General features: G+C 41.4%; 2 protein-coding genes across 2 annotated transcripts; one reads left to right on the forward strand and one right to left on the reverse strand.

Moving 5' to 3' along the window:
• Positions 1–447: 447 nt before the first annotated feature.
• On the reverse strand, positions 448–2378 carry LOC144628212 (uncharacterized). Its single transcript, XM_078486275.1, has one exon. The coding sequence runs from the start codon at positions 1836–1838 to the stop codon at positions 819–821; it is 1020 nt and encodes a 339-aa protein (XP_078342401.1). The 5' UTR covers positions 1839–2378; the 3' UTR covers positions 448–818.
• A 303-nt stretch (positions 2379–2681) lies between these two features.
• On the forward strand, positions 2682–20053 carry LOC144628213 (uncharacterized). The gene is made up of 2 exons (XM_078486276.1): positions 2682–3473; positions 19605–20053. Exons 1-2 carry the CDS (start codon positions 2810–2812, stop codon positions 19883–19885), a joined length of 945 nt encoding a protein of 314 aa, XP_078342402.1. The 5' UTR covers positions 2682–2809; the 3' UTR covers positions 19886–20053.
• Positions 20054–20161: the final 108 nt, after the last annotated feature.

Consider the following 20161-nt stretch of genomic DNA (forward strand, 5'->3'; position numbering starts at 1 on the left):
CAGGTGTCACTGAGGACTCATGATTTGATTGCCTAGATTTTAACAAAAGAACTTTAAAATCTAACCAATCAAATCAACCGTTTTGAACTCCATTACAGCCAAAGGATTCTAAAACAGTTGATTTGATTGGCTAGAGTTCAAACTCCCTGTTTAAATCTAGTCAATCAAATCATGTGTCCCCAGAGCCACCTGATTTCGTATTGAATGGTCCAATGTCACAATTTAAAAGAACAAATAAAGACTTGATATGTCATCTCACTACATCACTACATATGTTACAGTGGTTCAACAGTGAAAATTTCTTGAGCTATTTGTAACGCAGTCTCGATGTATTTCAAGGGACTGTGTCACGGATTTTAGCTAAATTTAGGCATGGGAAATGACCATCAAATTCGTTGGAATTTAAAAATAAACTGTTAAAATAGTGAAGGAACATTTCAATGACACACTAAATACAAAAGAAGGTACGGATGGCCAAAAGCAACGAAGATTAAAACGGATTGCGATATGGGTTTTTGAAATATTGTCGGCGTTGGGCTGAACAGTTTTCAAAGCTAATCTTGTTTGCTTGTTACGGTAAATTATAACCCCAGGAGACATTTTTGGTTGCAATGAAGCTATGGTATTGTCATTTAGATCCATCATGAAGTAATTTTTTGCAAACATTGAGTTTCATAGCGAGTATTTGGCAAAACTAAATAAAATAAACATAACTCAGCCGTGTCAGTCTCTTTAACATATGGTTAGCTCATCGTCAAGGGAATTCTCATTCAACCTGAAACCCTGTTTAATTGCAGTCATGAAAAAAAAAAGACAAATCAGAAAAACATAATCGAGTGAAGAGTTTGTCGAAACTCGTCCGCGAAGTCGTCTGAAATTAAACACATTTGATAGGATGAAGGTTTTGGCTCAAACATGAACTCGTCCGGTGTTTCACTTCTCGTTCTTTTGGCAACAGGACCTTCAATTAAGTCGTATGCGTCTAAACTCTTTCGTGTCTTTGCTGTCTTTTTACCAGATCTAAACGAAGACACGATCTCATGCCATCTTTCTTCATTTTCGTACAAATTCAGTTTTCTAGCATCATCTAAGTAGTCGCGTCGACTGACTTGAAAAATTAACATGGCTGGCTTTGATGTGGTGCTTTTCGCCCAATTCAACGCCTCATCAAAATTGTTAGTTAAATAAAATCCTGATCCGCTGCTAAAGTCTCGTTTCTGTCGTCCTGCGCACAAATCTATTCCCCGAAATAAAATTTCGATCGCGCTTTGATGATCAGTGCCGTGATACAGAACAATATTTTGTTCGTCTTCTAACACCAAGTCACTGAGCATAGACTTAGAAGCGCGGGATTCCTTTGTCACGAGGTTGATAATGTTGACGTGGCAAAGATCTTCGTTTCCTTCTTCGACAATTCTTCTCGGGAACTGAAACCATGTATTTGTTAAATTGCTTTGAAGAGGAAATCTGCCAACCAGGGGAGCCAGCAAAAGATTGTACTTGAACTCGTCTTTGATAAAAAGTTCTGCCATTTCGCACGTTTCGATGTGCTGTTGCGTACGTCCTACTCGCGCCATGATTGTTTCAACGGCTGAACTCAAAGGATCGAAACCAATAGCAGCGAGCAGTTCTTTACTAAGGCAATTTTTGTCGTTAAAGCTAACAGATTCATAGTTATTGCCTAAGAAAGTCACGATCCAGTCGCAGAGTGTAAGATGATCGTAGTCTTCTGGTGGAATTTCTTCAAGGCGATCGAGGAAGTCAAGCCGAAGTCCAAGCATAGAACATATGTGAACCGCGTCTCTCCGGAGTCGATTCGAATTATATTTTTCGAGCATTTCAAACTTTTCTTTCTTTCTCTTAACTGTGTCAGCAGATTAGGACATGATTCTTTAAACCAGCGCCAGGTTCTCCGGTTCCACCGATCCTTTAAAATCGTCAAAGATTATTAGAGACGAGACATCTGTTTTAGGCCATTTTTTTCTCCTTCGTCGCGGGGGCTAGTGTGTGTGGGAGCTCCTTAAAAACACAAGCAGACGCTCAACATAACAGATTTAAGCTTAAATACCGTACGAAAATCCATAAAATATAGGACTCGTCGAAGTACAAGCCAGTAATTCAAAAATAAAATAGATTTCTATTTACATATGACGAAGAACGCGGACTGCGGCGGAGGTCAAGCCACTTGCTATGGAAACCTGAGTGTGACCTGAGCACGATTAGCCAATCAAAATTCTACCCACGACATACAATATACTTTTAAGGAATCAAAATCAAAGCAAGGAAGGGAGAATACAAAACTCCATGCCTTTCGCCTTTTTGATGGAATCCTGCAGTGTTTGAAAATAATTTGAGTCAACAATAGACAGTTCTTAGCCCATCATCCCCATATCGTATGCGCGTACGTCTTAGAGATTCTCTCTTTGGTATCGAGGGTAGTCAGAATATGTGAAGGCAGCTAGAGTACAGAAAAAAAAACAGTTCAAAGAAACAGCCATTGAAAAATGCCCTGTAGACGTGTGTCGTTACTGAACATCGTAACATTGCAGCCATTTAACAACGAGAACACTCCAATATGTCATGATGGCCGGTTAAAGTCAGGCCGCTATAGCTAAAAGAGCCGCCAGTTCTGCGAACAGACAAACTTTAGACATTTTGTGCATCGTTTATAATGATATATCAGCGCCCTTGAGTATCAAAAGTTCAAGTCTCCCAAAGGTCCCAATATGGAAATTCGCAGAATTATGCAAGATTTCTTAGAATTGTCGAGTGGTCTAAATTACCGAGAAATATGTCACCTTAATTAGTTATGCACAAAGCAAGACAGAAGATGGATGCCAAACCAAAGCTACCTGACGTGAAGTCTTTAAACATAGCAGATGAGTTTTGGTACAGTTTACGGAAGACACTGGACGCAGGCGGTACCATTCTAGGATGGCTGAGGCAACCGAAGTTCGGGATAATTTCTGTAGCGCCCAGCGAACTCTGCATCTCATATCTGACATTTTCCTTTTCAAGTTATGTGCTAAGGTACAGTGCAAGCATATTCCACAAGTGCAGCCGTTTTCCGTACCAGGAGGACACTATTAACGAATGGTTCACTCTCCCGACTGACGATGTACAGCGGGATCAGGCATTGAACATTATCAACGTTGACAAAGAGGGGAATACAAGGAAGTGTTACACCTCCCAAAATCAAACTGATAACTGTTTTCCTGAGTCGCTAGAAGATGATGAATTTGAAATCTTCTTTCATGGAACAAAACACAAAAGCGCTCAAAACATCATCGACGATGGCATTAACGTGAAACTAGGGAACGAAAAGCAAGACTTCAGTGACAGGGATGGGTTTTATCTTGGCAAAAACTTTGATGAAGCTTATAGATGGACAAGATCTCGCGGATACCCCAATATGGCTGTACTTGTCTTTCGAGTGAACAAGCTTGAATTGAGAGGAAACAATAACGAAAAAGGTTTGGATCTGCGAGACAGTGAGAATTTGAAGGAATGGCAAGAAGTGATCAGACAATTCCGGAATCGACCCGATCGAAAATTCCGTAAAATAATAGATAAGAGTTACCAGTTTATTGAGGGACCAATGGCTTCTATATCTGGCAAGAACCCAAGGAGTTCAGTGTCACATCCCAGACAGAAGGATGGCTCTTATCAACTATGTGTTAGAAGCGTCAATTGTGCCGGATTGTTTGATCGTAGCCTTCACTCGGTAGTTTTCTTTGATAAATAGGTACTGTAGAACAGTGATCTGTTCCATTGAAGAGATATAAAGTCTTATTTGACTTAGGTCAGGTTACTAAAGCAGGATGTTGCCCAATATGAGATTTTTCTGTGACATTTATTTTGCTATTAAACTGGACGTTCAAGTAGTCACACATGAGGGTGTTGTATCTTTGCTGTGTCACCACTCGACTCAGAATATGGGAGTCCAAGAACAACCGATTTTCTATAGCTTCAAATTGATTAACCACATTCCTTAATTGTTTAATTGTGTTTTTACTTTGATGCATTTTATAAGTAGTATCTCTTTGCTGCTTTGAAGTTTGCTTGTTATTTAAACTTACCAGATAAACAGATCCTCATAGGCTTATCAAGTTTGCAAACATCAACTTGTAATTCCCATGTTTAAAAAAAAAAAACAGAGAAAGCAAATGTATTGGATCAAGACCAAAAGTAGCAAACAAATTCAGGTCATATCAAAGATTTTCAATCGTATGGTGCAAGCCACATTTCGCAACAAAGAAAGATGTACAAAATCTGATATCAGTTAAATTTGTTTACCTAATCAAGATATTTTTAATGAGTAGATGCAAACTGTATCTTTCCATCATTTCCAGCAGTGCAAATTTTACTTTTTTTCTCTAATCTGCGTCAGCAGATTAGGAAATCATCCCTTAAACTGGTATAAAGTTCTAAGATTCCATCGATCATTAAAATCATCAAAGATTATTAGCCAGTACGTCTTTAGACCTCTTTCTCTTTACCATTTACTCTCTTTTTTAAAATTTTCCACTTTGGAACGTAGTGTTATAGGCTCTTCTTACCTTGTACGAAAACATATAAATCGTAAATCTCATCGACATATGCTGGTAAAATAATAATTATTTGAAAGCAGACATAATAACCTTTTTCACGGGGTCGGTCGGCAGGTATTTGTCATGGAAACGAAAGTTGACCAATGAACATCTCCGGAGGATATAAATTTTTTAAAAAGATAAGAGCAAATTAGGGAGAATATGAACCTCAATGCTTGTTTGTCATGGTGTTGAATTTCGATTGATATTGGTCACTAAAATGAGTAGAAACGATGCGAACGTTACTTAATGTCGTAACATTACACTTGAATTGCAGCCAAAATACATGTTTGGGACAGGTTATAATCCAGCCAAATTTGTGCACACCTAAAGCTACAAATACATCGTTTTCTGAGCTTATCAGTGATGTATCTGTACTCTTGAATATCAAAAGTTCAAGCCTCCCAAACGTCTTAAATATGTATGTCTGAATTTATCAAAATAGGGTCAGAATTTGGCATGGTTTTGTTGTGGTTTTTATGTTAATTTTATCTTTGGTTTAAATTTTTTCAAACCAGTTTGATTTTTAATTTTCATTGTCTTACATTCATTATCACAATGTGAAACAAAGGGAAATAGAAATCAAACTGGTTTGAAAAATATTAAGCCAAAGACAAAGTTAAACCACAACAGTTATATTTTGCTTTTCCTGAGTGGAAAGTTCTTTAATCTGCTATTTAGCAGGAGAGGGAAGAAATACGGTTAGGACTAGCTAACTATCCAAGTGACTACTTTGGTTATCTAAGCAGCCATCTTTTGTCAGTCACAGCTAACTACACCATGAAATTCTACACTGATTTGACAAATTTTGGACTCCGCGAGCCATGCTTGAAGGCCGACGACAGTCGGCCTTCAAGCCAGCCGCACGCGTAAAAATTGAGGGGGGGCTCCGTCACCGGAGCCTGTGCTGGGTAGCTTAGTCAATGACCTAACAGCCCAAGGGAGACCAGGGTCAGTCATTGATTTGTGGGCTTGCTGGGGGGGTGGGGGTGGTCCTAGTCAGGGTTTGGTCACTTTCCAAAAGTGGGATTTTGGGGCTGAAATCGTCTTTGAACTTCCAGGTGGCGGCTGCGTGCAGGGTTGAGAAGCTGCCATGAGGCTTTCACACACAAGCAAGGTTGGTGTGCATGCTAACAAGTGACAGTTTGCTTTTGATTGATTGATTGACAAGGAAGGTGCTTTTGCTGGAAAAAGTGCAGACCAGGGTTTTTGGTCGTGACCCGGTTTTGATAAATTCAGACATATGATTCATAAACTCAGACATATGATGGGGAATAGCAACATTTCCAAGGTATTAGCATGCTCCCTGTGACATTTTCAGAGCAAGTTGGCCATCATATGTCTGAATTTATCAAAATAGGGTCAGAATTTGGCATGGTTTTGTTGTGGTTTTTATGTTAATTTTATCTTTGGTTTAAATTTTTTCAAACCAGTTTGATTTTTAATTTTCATTGTCTTACATTCATTATCACAATGTGAAACAAAGGGAAATAGAAATCAAACTGGTTTGAAAAATATTAAGCCAAAGACAAAGTTAAACCACAACAGTTATATTTTGCTTTTCCTGAGTGGAAAGTTCTTTAATCTGCTATTTAGCAGGAGAGGGAAGAAATACGGTTAGGACTAGCTAACTATCCAAGTGACTACTTTGGTTATCTAAGCAGCCATCTTTTGTCAGTCACAGCTAACTACACCATGAAATTCTACACTGATTTGACAAATTTTGGACTCCGCGAGCCATGCTTGAAGGCCGACGACAGTCGGCCTTCAAGCCAGCCGCACGCGTAAAAATTGAGGGGGGCTCCGTCACCGGAGCCTGTGCTGGGTAGCTTAGTCAATGACCTAACAGCCCAAGGGAGACCAGGGTCAGTCATTGATTTGTGGGCTTGCTGGGGGGGTGGGGGTGGTCCTAGTCAGGGTTTGGTCACTTTCCAAAAGTGGGATTTTGGGGCTGAAATCGTCTTTGAACTTCCAGGTGGCGGCTGCGTGCAGGGTTGAGAAGCTGCCATGAGGCTTTCACACACAAGCAAGGTTGGTGTGCATGCTAACAAGTGACAGTTTGCTTTTGATTGATTGATTGACAAGGAAGGTGCTTTTGCTGGAAAAAGTGCAGACCAGGGTTTTTGGTCGTGACCCGGTTTTGATAAATTCAGACATATGATTCATAAACTCAGACATATGATGGGGAATAGCAACATTTCCAAGGTATTAGCATGCTCCCTGTGACATTTTCAGAGCAAGTTGGCCATCATATGTCTGAATTTATCAAAATAGGGTCAGAATTTGGCATGGTTTTGTTGTGGTTTTTATGTTAATTTTATCTTTGGTTTAAATTTTTTCAAACCAGTTTGATTTTTAATTTTCATTGTCTTACATTCATTATCACAATGTGAAACAAAGGGAAATAGAAATCAAACTGGTTTGAAAAATATTAAGCCAAAGACAAAGTTAAACCACAACAGTTATATTTTGCTTTTCCTGAGTGGAAAGTTCTTTAATCTGCTATTTAGCAGGAGAGGGAAGAAATACGGTTAGGACTAGCTAACTATCCAAGTGACTACTTTGGTTATCTAAGCAGCCATCTTTTGTCAGTCACAGCTAACTACACCATGAAATTCTACACTGATTTGACAAATTTTGGACTCCGCGAGCCATGCTTGAAGGCCGACGACAGTCGGCCTTCAAGCCAGCCGCACGCGTAAAAATTGAGGGGGGGCTCCGTCACCGGAGCCTGTGCTGGGTAGCTTAGTCAATGACCTAACAGCCCAAGGGAGACCAGGGTCAGTCATTGATTTGTGGGCTTGCTGGGGGGGTGGGGGTGGTCCTAGTCAGGGTTTGGTCACTTTCCAAAAGTGGGATTTTGGGGCTGAAATCGTCTTTGAACTTCCAGGTGGCGGCTGCGTGCAGGGTTGAGAAGCTGCCATGAGGCTTTCACACACAAGCAAGGTTGGTGTGCATGCTAACAAGTGACAGTTTGCTTTTGATTGATTGATTGACAAGGAAGGTGCTTTTGCTGGAAAAAGTGCAGACCAGGGTTTTTGGTCGTGACCCGGTTTTGATAAATTCAGACATATGATTCATAAACTCAGACATATGATGGGGAATAGCAACATTTCCAAGGTATTAGCATGCTCCCTGTGACATTTTCAGAGCAAGTTGGCCATCATATGTCTGAATTTATCAAAATAGGGTCAGAATTTGGCATGGTTTTGTTGTGGTTTTTATGTTAATTTTATCTTTGGTTTAAATTTTTTCAAACCAGTTTGATTTTTAATTTTCATTGTCTTACATTCATTATCACAATGTGAAACAAAGGGAAATAGAAATCAAACTGGTTTGAAAAATATTAAGCCAAAGACAAAGTTAAACCACAACAGTTATATTTTGCTTTTCCTGAGTGGAAAGTTCTTTAATCTGCTATTTAGCAGGAGAGGGAAGAAATACGGTTAGGACTAGCTAACTATCCAAGTGACTACTTTGGTTATCTAAGCAGCCATCTTTTGTCAGTCACAGCTAACTACACCATGAAATTCTACACTGATTTGACAAATTTTGGACTCCGCGAGCCATGCTTGAAGGCCGACGACAGTCGGCCTTCAAGCCAGCCGCACGCGTAAAAATTGAGGGGGGGCTCCGTCACCGGAGCCTGTGCTGGGTAGCTTAGTCAATGACCTAACAGCCCAAGGGAGACCAGGGTCAGTCATTGATTTGTGGGCTTGCTGGGGGGGTGGGGGTGGTCCTAGTCAGGGTTTGGTCACTTTCCAAAAGTGGGATTTTGGGGCTGAAATCGTCTTTGAACTTCCAGGTGGCGGCTGCGTGCAGGGTTGAGAAGCTGCCATGAGGCTTTCACACACAAGCAAGGTTGGTGTGCATGCTAACAAGTGACAGTTTGCTTTTGATTGATTGATTGACAAGGAAGGTGCTTTTGCTGGAAAAAGTGCAGACCAGGGTTTTTGGTCGTGACCCGGTTTTGATAAATTCAGACATATGATTCATAAACTCAGACATATGATGGGGAATAGCAACATTTCCAAGGTATTAGCATGCTCCCTGTGACATTTTCAGAGCAAGTTGGCCATCATATGTCTGAATTTATCAAAATAGGGTCAGAATTTGGCATGGTTTTGTTGTGGTTTTTATGTTAATTTTATCTTTGGTTTAAATTTTTTCAAACCAGTTTGATTTTTAATTTTCATTGTCTTACATTCATTATCACAATGTGAAACAAAGGGAAATAGAAATCAAACTGGTTTGAAAAATATTAAGCCAAAGACAAAGTTAAACCACAACAGTTATATTTTGCTTTTCCTGAGTGGAAAGTTCTTTAATCTGCTATTTAGCAGGAGAGGGAAGAAATACGGTTAGGACTAGCTAACTATCCAAGTGACTACTTTGGTTATCTAAGCAGCCATCTTTTGTCAGTCACAGCTAACTACACCATGAAATTCTACACTGATTTGACAAATTTTGGACTCCGCGAGCCATGCTTGAAGGCCGACGACAGTCGGCCTTCAAGCCAGCCGCACGCGTAAAAATTGAGGGGGGGCTCCGTCACCGGAGCCTGTGCTGGGTAGCTTAGTCAATGACCTAACAGCCCAAGGGAGACCAGGGTCAGTCATTGATTTGTGGGCTTGCTGGGGGGGTGGGGGTGGTCCTAGTCAGGGTTTGGTCACTTTCCAAAAGTGGGATTTTGGGGCTGAAATCGTCTTTGAACTTCCAGGTGGCGGCTGCGTGCAGGGTTGAGAAGCTGCCATGAGGCTTTCACACACAAGCAAGGTTGGTGTGCATGCTAACAAGTGACAGTTTGCTTTTGATTGATTGATTGACAAGGAAGGTGCTTTTGCTGGAAAAAGTGCAGACCAGGGTTTTTGGTCGTGACCCGGTTTTGATAAATTCAGACATATGATTCATAAACTCAGACATATGATGGGGAATAGCAACATTTCCAAGGTATTAGCATGCTCCCTGTGACATTTTCAGAGCAAGTTGGCCATCATATGTCTGAATTTATCAAAATAGGGTCAGAATTTGGCATGGTTTTGTTGTGGTTTTTATGTTAATTTTATCTTTGGTTTAAATTTTTTCAAACCAGTTTGATTTTTAATTTTCATTGTCTTACATTCATTATCACAATGTGAAACAAAGGGAAATAGAAATCAAACTGGTTTGAAAAATATTAAGCCAAAGACAAAGTTAAACCACAACAGTTATATTTTGCTTTTCCTGAGTGGAAAGTTCTTTAATCTGCTATTTAGCAGGAGAGGGAAGAAATACGGTTAGGACTAGCTAACTATCCAAGTGACTACTTTGGTTATCTAAGCAGCCATCTTTTGTCAGTCACAGCTAACTACACCATGAAATTCTACACTGATTTGACAAATTTTGGACTCCGCGAGCCATGCTTGAAGGCCGACGACAGTCGGCCTTCAAGCCAGCCGCACGCGTAAAAATTGAGGGGGGGCTCCGTCACCGGAGCCTGTGCTGGGTAGCTTAGTCAATGACCTAACAGCCCAAGGGAGACCAGGGTCAGTCATTGATTTGTGGGCTTGCTGGGGGGGTGGGGGTGGTCCTAGTCAGGGTTTGGTCACTTTCCAAAAGTGGGATTTTGGGGCTGAAATCGTCTTTGAACTTCCAGGTGGCGGCTGCGTGCAGGGTTGAGAAGCTGCCATGAGGCTTTCACACACAAGCAAGGTTGGTGTGCATGCTAACAAGTGACAGTTTGCTTTTGATTGATTGATTGACAAGGAAGGTGCTTTTGCTGGAAAAAGTGCAGACCAGGGTTTTTGGTCGTGACCCGGTTTTGATAAATTCAGACATATGATTCATAAACTCAGACATATGATGGGGAATAGCAACATTTCCAAGGTATTAGCATGCTCCCTGTGACATTTTCAGAGCAAGTTGGCCATCAATTGATTCATAAACTCAGACATATGATGGGGAATAGCAACATTTCCAAGGTATTAGCATGCTCCCTGTGACATTTTCAGAGCAAGTTGGCCATCATATGTCTGAATTTATCAAAATAGGGTCAGAATTTGGCATGGTTTTGTTGTGGTTTTTATGTTAATTTTATCTTTGGTTTAAATTTTTTCAAACCAGTTTGATTTTTAATTTTCATTGTCTTACATTCATTATCACAATGTGAAACAAAGGGAAATAGAAATCAAACTGGTTTGAAAAATATTAAGCCAAAGACAAAGTTAAACCACAACAGTTATATTTTGCTTTTCCTGAGTGGAAAGTTCTTTAATCTGCTATTTAGCAGGAGAGGGAAGAAATACGGTTAGGACTAGCTAACTATCCAAGTGACTACTTTGGTTATCTAAGCAGCCATCTTTTGTCAGTCACAGCTAACTACACCATGAAATTCTACACTGATTTGACAAATTTTGGACTCCGCGAGCCATGCTTGAAGGCCGACGACAGTCGGCCTTCAAGCCAGCCGCACGCGTAAAAATTGAGGGGGGGCTCCGTCACCGGAGCCTGTGCTGGGTAGCTTAGTCAATGACCTAACAGCCCAAGGGAGACCAGGGTCAGTCATTGATTTGTGGGCTTGCTGGGGGGGTGGGGGTGGTCCTAGTCAGGGTTTGGTCACTTTCCAAAAGTGGGATTTTGGGGCTGAAATCGTCTTTGAACTTCCAGGTGGCGGCTGCGTGCAGGGTTGAGAAGCTGCCATGAGGCTTTCACACACAAGCAAGGTTGGTGTGCATGCTAACAAGTGACAGTTTGCTTTTGATTGATTGATTGACAAGGAAGGTGCTTTTGCTGGAAAAAGTGCAGACCAGGGTTTTTGGTCGTGACCCGGTTTTGATAAATTCAGACATATGATTCATAAACTCAGACATATGATGGGGAATAGCAACATTTCCAAGGTATTAGCATGCTCCCTGTGACATTTTCAGAGCAAGTTGGCCATCATATGTCTGAATTTATCAAAATAGGGTCAGAATTTGGCATGGTTTTGTTGTGGTTTTTATGTTAATTTTATCTTTGGTTTAAATTTTTTCAAACCAGTTTGATTTTTAATTTTCATTGTCTTACATTCATTATCACAATGTGAAACAAAGGGAAATAGAAATCAAACTGGTTTGAAAAATATTAAGCCAAAGACAAAGTTAAACCACAACAGTTATATTTTGCTTTTCCTGAGTGGAAAGTTCTTTAATCTGCTATTTAGCAGGAGAGGGAAGAAATACGGTTAGGACTAGCTAACTATCCAAGTGACTACTTTGGTTATCTAAGCAGCCATCTTTTGTCAGTCACAGCTAACTACACCATGAAATTCTACACTGATTTGACAAATTTTGGACTCCGCGAGCCATGCTTGAAGGCCGACGACAGTCGGCCTTCAAGCCAGCCGCACGCGTAAAAATTGAGGGGGGGCTCCGTCACCGGAGCCTGTGCTGGGTAGCTTAGTCAATGACCTAACAGCCCAAGGGAGACCAGGGTCAGTCATTGATTTGTGGGCTTGCTGGGGGGGTGGGGGTGGTCCTAGTCAGGGTTTGGTCACTTTCCAAAAGTGGGATTTTGGGGCTGAAATCGTCTTTGAACTTCCAGGTGGCGGCTGCGTGCAGGGTTGAGAAGCTGCCATGAGGCTTTCACACACAAGCAAGGTTGGTGTGCATGCTAACAAGTGACAGTTTGCTTTTGATTGATTGATTGACAAGGAAGGTGCTTTTGCTGGAAAAAGTGCAGACCAGGGTTTTTGGTCGTGACCCGGTTTTGATAAATTCAGACATATGATTCATAAACTCAGACATATGATGGGGAATAGCAACATTTCCAAGGTATTAGCATGCTCCCTGTGACATTTTCAGAGCAAGTTGGCCATCATATGTCTGAATTTATCAAAATAGGGTCAGAATTTGGCATGGTTTTGTTGTGGTTTTTATGTTAATTTTATCTTTGGTTTAAATTTTTTCAAACCAGTTTGATTTTTAATTTTCATTGTCTTACATTCATTATCACAATGTGAAACAAAGGGAAATAGAAATCAAACTGGTTTGAAAAATATTAAGCCAAAGACAAAGTTAAACCACAACAGTTATATTTTGCTTTTCCTGAGTGGAAAGTTCTTTAATCTGCTATTTAGCAGGAGAGGGAAGAAATACGGTTAGGACTAGCTAACTATCCAAGTGACTACTTTGGTTATCTAAGCAGCCATCTTTTGTCAGTCACAGCTAACTACACCATGAAATTCTACACTGATTTGACAAATTTTGGACTCCGCGAGCCATGCTTGAAGGCCGACGACAGTCGGCCTTCAAGCCAGCCGCACGCGTAAAAATTGAGGGGGGCTCCGTCACCGGAGCCTGTGCTGGGTAGCTTAGTCAATGACCTAACAGCCCAAGGGAGACCAGGGTCAGTCATTGATTTGTGGGCTTGCTGGGGGGGTGGGGGTGGTCCTAGTCAGGGTTTGGTCACTTTCCAAAAGTGGGATTTTGGGGCTGAAATCGTCTTTGAACTTCCAGGTGGCGGCTGCGTGCAGGGTTGAGAAGCTGCCATGAGGCTTTCACACACAAGCAAGGTTGGTGTGCATGCTAACAAGTGACAGTTTGCTTTTGATTGATTGATTGACAAGGAAGGTGCTTTTGCTGGAAAAAGTGCAGACCAGGGTTTTTGGTCGTGACCCGGTTTTGATAAATTCAGACATATGATTCATAAACTCAGACATATGATGGGGAATAGCAACATTTCCAAGGTATTAGCATGCTCCCTGTGACATTTTCAGAGCAAGTTGGCCATCATATGTCTGAATTTATCAAAATAGGGTCAGAATTTGGCATGGTTTTGTTGTGGTTTTTATGTTAATTTTATCTTTGGTTTAAATTTTTTCAAACCAGTTTGATTTTTAATTTTCATTGTCTTACATTCATTATCACAATGTGAAACAAAGGGAAATAGAAATCAAACTGGTTTGAAAAATATTAAGCCAAAGACAAAGTTAAACCACAACAGTTATATTTTGCTTTTCCTGAGTGGAAAGTTCTTTAATCTGCTATTTAGCAGGAGAGGGAAGAAATACGGTTAGGACTAGCTAACTATCCAAGTGACTACTTTGGTTATCTAAGCAGCCATCTTTTGTCAGTCACAGCTAACTACACCATGAAATTCTACACTGATTTGACAAATTTTGGACTCCGCGAGCCATGCTTGAAGGCCGACGACAGTCGGCCTTCAAGCCAGCCGCACGCGTAAAAATTGAGGGGGGGCTCCGTCACCGGAGCCTGTGCTGGGTAGCTTAGTCAATGACCTAACAGCCCAAGGGAGACCAGGGTCAGTCATTGATTTGTGGGCTTGCTGGGGGGGTGGGGGTGGTCCTAGTCAGGGTTTGGTCACTTTCCAAAAGTGGGATTTTGGGGCTGAAATCGTCTTTGAACTTCCAGGTGGCGGCTGCGTGCAGGGTTGAGAAGCTGCCATGAGGCTTTCACACACAAGCAAGGTTGGTGTGCATGCTAACAAGTGACAGTTTGCTTTTGATTGATTGATTGACAAGGAAGGTGCTTTTGCTGGAAAAAGTGCAGACCAGGGTTTTTGGTCGTGACCCGGTTTTGATAAATTCAGACATATGATTCATAAACTCAGACATATGATGGGGAATAGCAACATTTCCAAGGTATTAGCATGCTCCCTGTGACATTTTCAGAGCAAGTTGGCCATCATATGTCTGAATTTATCAAAATAGGGTCAGAATTTGGCATGGTTTTGTTGTGGTTTTTATGTTAATTTTATCTTTGGTTTAAATTTTTTCAAACCAGTTTGATTTTTAATTTTCATTGTCTTACATTCATTATCACAATGTGAAACAAAGGGAAATAGAAATCAAACTGGTTTGAAAAATATTAAGCCAAAGACAAAGTTAAACCACAACAGTTATATTTTGCTTTTCCTGAGTGGAAAGTTCTTTAATCTGCTATTTAGCAGGAGAGGGAAGAAATACGGTTAGGACTAGCTAACTATCCAAGTGACTACTTTGGTTATCTAAGCAGCCATCTTTTGTCAGTCACAGCTAACTACACCATGAAATTCTACACTGATTTGACAAATTTTGGACTCCGCGAGCCATGCTTGAAGGCCGACGACAGTCGGCCTTCAAGCCAGCCGCACGCGTAAAAATTGAGGGGGGCTCCGTCACCGGAGCCTGTGCTGGGTAGCTTAGTCAATGACCTAACAGCCCAAGGGAGACCAGGGTCAGTCATTGATTTGTGGGCTTGCTGGGGGGGTGGGGGTGGTCCTAGTCAGGGTTTGGTCACTTTCCAAAAGTGGGATTTTGGGGCTGAAATCGTCTTTGAACTTCCAGGTGGCGGCTGCGTGCAGGGTTGAGAAGCTGCCATGAGGCTTTCACACACAAGCAAGGTTGGTGTGCATGCTAACAAGTGACAGTTTGCTTTTGATTGATTGATTGACAAGGAAGGTGCTTTTGCTGGAAAAAGTGCAGACCAGGGTTTTTGGTCGTGACCCGGTTTTGATAAATTCAGACATATGATTCATAAACTCAGACATATGATGGGGAATAGCAACATTTCCAAGGTATTAGCATGCTCCCTGTGACATTTTCAGAGCAAGTTGGCCATCATATGTCTGAATTTATCAAAATAGGGTCAGAATTTGGCATGGTTTTGTTGTGGTTTTTATGTTAATTTTATCTTTGGTTTAAATTTTTTCAAACCAGTTTGATTTTTAATTTTCATTGTCTTACATTCATTATCACAATGTGAAACAAAGGGAAATAGAAATCAAACTGGTTTGAAAAATATTAAGCCAAAGACAAAGTTAAACCACAACAGTTATATTTTGCTTTTCCTGAGTGGAAAGTTCTTTAATCTGCTATTTAGCAGGAGAGGGAAGAAATACGGTTAGGACTAGCTAACTATCCAAGTGACTACTTTGGTTATCTAAGCAGCCATCTTTTGTCAGTCACAGCTAACTACACCATGAAATTCTACACTGATTTGACAAATTTTGGACTCCGCGAGCCATGCTTGAAGGCCGACGACAGTCGGCCTTCAAGCCAGCCGCACGCGTAAAAATTGAGGGGGGCTCCGTCACCGGAGCCTGTGCTGGGTAGCTTAGTCAATGACCTAACAGCCCAAGGGAGACCAGGGTCAGTCATTGATTTGTGGGCTTGCTGGGGGGGTGGGGGTGGTCCTAGTCAGGGTTTGGTCACTTTCCAAAAGTGGGATTTTGGGGCTGAAATCGTCTTTGAACTTCCAGGTGGCGGCTGCGTGCAGGGTTGAGAAGCTGCCATGAGGCTTTCACACACAAGCAAGGTTGGTGTGCATGCTAACAAGTGACAGTTTGCTTTTGATTGATTGATTGACAAGGAAGGTGCTTTTGCTGGAAAAAGTGCAGACCAGGGTTTTTGGTCGTGACCCGGTTTTGATAAATTCAGACATATGATTCATAAACTCAGACATATGATGGGGAATAGCAACATTTCCAAGGTATTAGCATGCTCCCTGTGACATTTTCAGAGCAAGTTGGCCATCAATTGATTCATAAACTCAGACATATGATGGGGAATAGCAACATTTCCAAGGTATTAGCATGCTCCCTGTGACATTTTCAGAGCAAGTTGGCCATCATATGTCTGAATTTATCAAAATAGGGTCAGAATTTGGCATGGTTTTGTTGTGGTTTTTATGTTAATTTTATCTTTGGTTTAAATTTTTTCAAACCAGTTTGATTTTTAATTTTCATTGTCTTACATTCATTATCACAATGTGAAACAAAGGGAAATAGAAATCAAACTGGTTTGAAAAATATTAAGCCAAAGACAAAGTTAAACCACAACAGTTATATTTTGCTTTTCCTGAGTGGAAAGTTCTTTAATCTGCTATTTAGCAGGAGAGGGAAGAAATACGGTTAGGACTAGCTAACTATCCAAGTGACTACTTTGGTTATCTAAGCAGCCATCTTTTGTCAGTCACAGCTAACTACACCATGAAATTCTACACTGATTTGACAAATTTTGGACTCCGCGAGCCATGCTTGAAGGCCGACGACAGTCGGCCTTCAAGCCAGCCGCACGCGTAAAAATTGAGGGGGGGCTCCGTCACCGGAGCCTGTGCTGGGTAGCTTAGTCAATGACCTAACAGCCCAAGGGAGACCAGGGTCAGTCATTGATTTGTGGGCTTGCTGGGGGGGTGGGGGTGGTCCTAGTCAGGGTTTGGTCACTTTCCAAAAGTGGGATTTTGGGGCTGAAATCGTCTTTGAACTTCCAGGTGGCGGCTGCGTGCAGGGTTGAGAAGCTGCCATGAGGCTTTCACACACAAGCAAGGTTGGTGTGCATGCTAACAAGTGACAGTTTGCTTTTGATTGATTGATTGACAAGGAAGGTGCTTTTGCTGGAAAAAGTGCAGACCAGGGTTTTTGGTCGTGACCCGGTTTTGATAAATTCAGACATATGATTCATAAACTCAGACATATGATGGGGAATAGCAACATTTCCAAGGTATTAGCATGCTCCCTGTGACATTTTCAGAGCAAGTTGGCCATCATATGTCTGAATTTATCAAAATAGGGTCAGAATTTGGCATGGTTTTGTTGTGGTTTTTATGTTAATTTTATCTTTGGTTTAAATTTTTTCAAACCAGTTTGATTTTTAATTTTCATTGTCTTACATTCATTATCACAATGTGAAACAAAGGGAAATAGAAATCAAACTGGTTTGAAAAATATTAAGCCAAAGACAAAGTTAAACCACAACAGTTATATTTTGCTTTTCCTGAGTGGAAAGTTCTTTAATCTGCTATTTAGCAGGAGAGGGAAGAAATACGGTTAGGACTAGCTAACTATCCAAGTGACTACTTTGGTTATCTAAGCAGCCATCTTTTGTCAGTCACAGCTAACTACACCATGAAATTCTACACTGATTTGACAAATTTTGGACTCCGCGAGCCATGCTTGAAGGCCGACGACAGTCGGCCTTCAAGCCAGCCGCACGCGTAAAAATTGAGGGGGGGCTCCGTCACCGGAGCCTGTGCTGGGTAGCTTAGTCAATGACCTAACAGCCCAAGGGAGACCAGGGTCAGTCATTGATTTGTGGGCTTGCTGGGGGGGTGGGGGTGGTCCTAGTCAGGGTTTGGTCACTTTCCAAAAGTGGGATTTTGGGGCTGAAATCGTCTTTGAACTTCCAGGTGGCGGCTGCGTGCAGGGTTGAGAAGCTGCCATGAGGCTTTCACACACAAGCAAGGTTGGTGTGCATGCTAACAAGTGACAGTTTGCTTTTGATTGATTGATTGACAAGGAAGGTGCTTTTGCTGGAAAAAGTGCAGACCAGGGTTTTTGGTCGTGACCCGGTTTTGATAAATTCAGACATATGATTCATAAACTCAGACATATGATGGGGAATAGCAACATTTCCAAGGTATTAGCATGCTCCCTGTGACATTTTCAGAGCAAGTTGGCCATCATATGTCTGAATTTATCAAAATAGGGTCAGAATTTGGCATGGTTTTGTTGTGGTTTTTATGTTAATTTTATCTTTGGTTTAAATTTTTTCAAACCAGTTTGATTTTTAATTTTCATTGTCTTACATTCATTATCACAATGTGAAACAAAGGGAAATAGAAATCAAACTGGTTTGAAAAATATTAAGCCAAAGACAAAGTTAAACCACAACAGTTATATTTTGCTTTTCCTGAGTGGAAAGTTCTTTAATCTGCTATTTAGCAGGAGAGGGAAGAAATACGGTTAGGACTAGCTAACTATCCAAGTGACTACTTTGGTTATCTAAGCAGCCATCTTTTGTCAGTCACAGCTAACTACACCATGAAATTCTACACTGATTTGACAAATTTTGGACTCCGCGAGCCATGCTTGAAGGCCGACGACAGTCGGCCTTCAAGCCAGCCGCACGCGTAAAAATTGAGGGGGGGCTCCGTCACCGGAGCCTGTGCTGGGTAGCTTAGTCAATGACCTAACAGCCCAAGGGAGACCAGGGTCAGTCATTGATTTGTGGGCTTGCTGGGGGGGTGGGGGTGGTCCTAGTCAGGGTTTGGTCACTTTCCAAAAGTGGGATTTTGGGGCTGAAATCGTCTTTGAACTTCCAGGTGGCGGCTGCGTGCAGGGTTGAGAAGCTGCCATGAGGCTTTCACACACAAGCAAGGTTGGTGTGCATGCTAACAAGTGACAGTTTGCTTTTGATTGATTGATTGACAAGGAAGGTGCTTTTGCTGGAAAAAGTGCAGACCAGGGTTTTTGGTCGTGACCCGGTTTTGATAAATTCAGACATATGTAAATTTGCCAAATTACGCAAGATTTCTTAGAATTGTAGGGGTCAAGATATTATAAACATCACCTGAAATTACGATTCACAACGTCACACAGACGTTTGCTGCCGAATCAAAGTTGCACCACGACTGTTCCATTATAGTGTGAAGTGACTTCATTTGGCCGAAGACAGGCAAACCGGGGGATTGTTAGGAAATAGAAAGCTGCCTTTTTGCGAATCTACGATGGCGAGGATGACAGAGGTTCGGGAACTCGATAGCGTCTGTAGCGCTCATCGAAATGTTCTTGTATCTGAATTTTCTTTTTCAAAATATGTACTAAGATATAACCATGAAAGTATCTTCTCCAAGTGCAGTCGGTTTCTGTACCAGGAGAACACTTTTAACCCAGTTAATGAATGGTTCACTCTCTCTACAGTATGAGGGCAGCGAGACCAGGCAGTGAACATAATCAACGTTGATGAAAATGGGAAGGCGAGGAAGTGTTACACCTCCCAGAATCAAACTGATAACTGTTTTCCTGAGTCGCTAGAAGATGATGAATTTGAAATCTTCTTTCATGGAACAAGACACGAAAGCGCTCAAGACATCATCGAGTATGGCATTGATGTGAGAAAAGGGAACAAAAGACAAGACTTCAGTGATGGAGATGGGATTTATCTCGGCAAAAACTTTGATGAAGCTCTCCGATGGACAAGATCTCGCGGACACCCAAATACGGCTGTGCTCGTCTTTCGAGTGAACAAGCGTGAATTAAGAGGAATCAATAACGAAAAAGGTTTGGATCTGCGAGACAGTGTGAACAACAAACAGAATTTGAAGGAATGGCAAGAAGTGGTCAGACAATTTCGGTGTGGACCAGATCAAAAATTCCGTAAAGAAATAAATTGCAGTTACCAGTTTATTGAGGGACCAATGGCTTCTATATCTGGTAAGAACCCGAGCAGCTTACAACATCCTAGACAGAAAGATGGCTCTTATCAACTGTGTGTTAGAAGCGTCAATTGTGCCGAACTGTTTGATCGTAGCCTTCACTCGGTAGTTTTCTTTGATAAATAAACTGTACATGCATACACTGGAACAGTGATCTATTCCTTCATTGAAGCGATCAATATATGAGTGGCTATATGAAGTTTTTATCTCGCTTAGGTTCCTAAAGGAGGGTGTAACCCACTATTTAAAGAAATCTCAATGTAATTTATTTTTGTTATTAAACTGAATAACACACGAGGGCGCTGTGTCTTTGGTCGGAGACTAGGAAATGGTTTCATTTGATTTTAACTTGCTTAACCGTATTCCCAAATTGTGTTTCACTTTGATTCATGTTAACGGCTG

Source organism: Oculina patagonica, chromosome 10 (assembly GCF_052425735.1).
Source record: "Oculina patagonica isolate OP01 chromosome 10, crgOcupat, whole genome shotgun sequence".
In the NCBI taxonomy this organism is placed as follows: domain Eukaryota; kingdom Metazoa; phylum Cnidaria; class Anthozoa; order Scleractinia; family Oculinidae; genus Oculina; species Oculina patagonica.

What these genes read in the sequence shown, in the direction of transcription:
- LOC144628212 (XM_078486275.1), bottom strand. Translation starts at nt 1,838, where the DNA reads ATGCTCGAAAAATATAATTCGAATCGACTCCGGAGAGACGCGGTTCAC.
- LOC144628213 (XM_078486276.1), top strand. Translation starts at nt 2,810, where the DNA reads ATGCACAAAGCAAGACAGAAGATGGATGCCAAACCAAAGCTACCTGAC. An exon ending in AGGAAACAATAACGAAAAAG is followed by an intron (nt 3,474 to 19,604) that starts GTTTGGATCTGC and finishes ATAACGAAAAAG; the next exon opens with GTTTGGATCTGCGAGACAGT.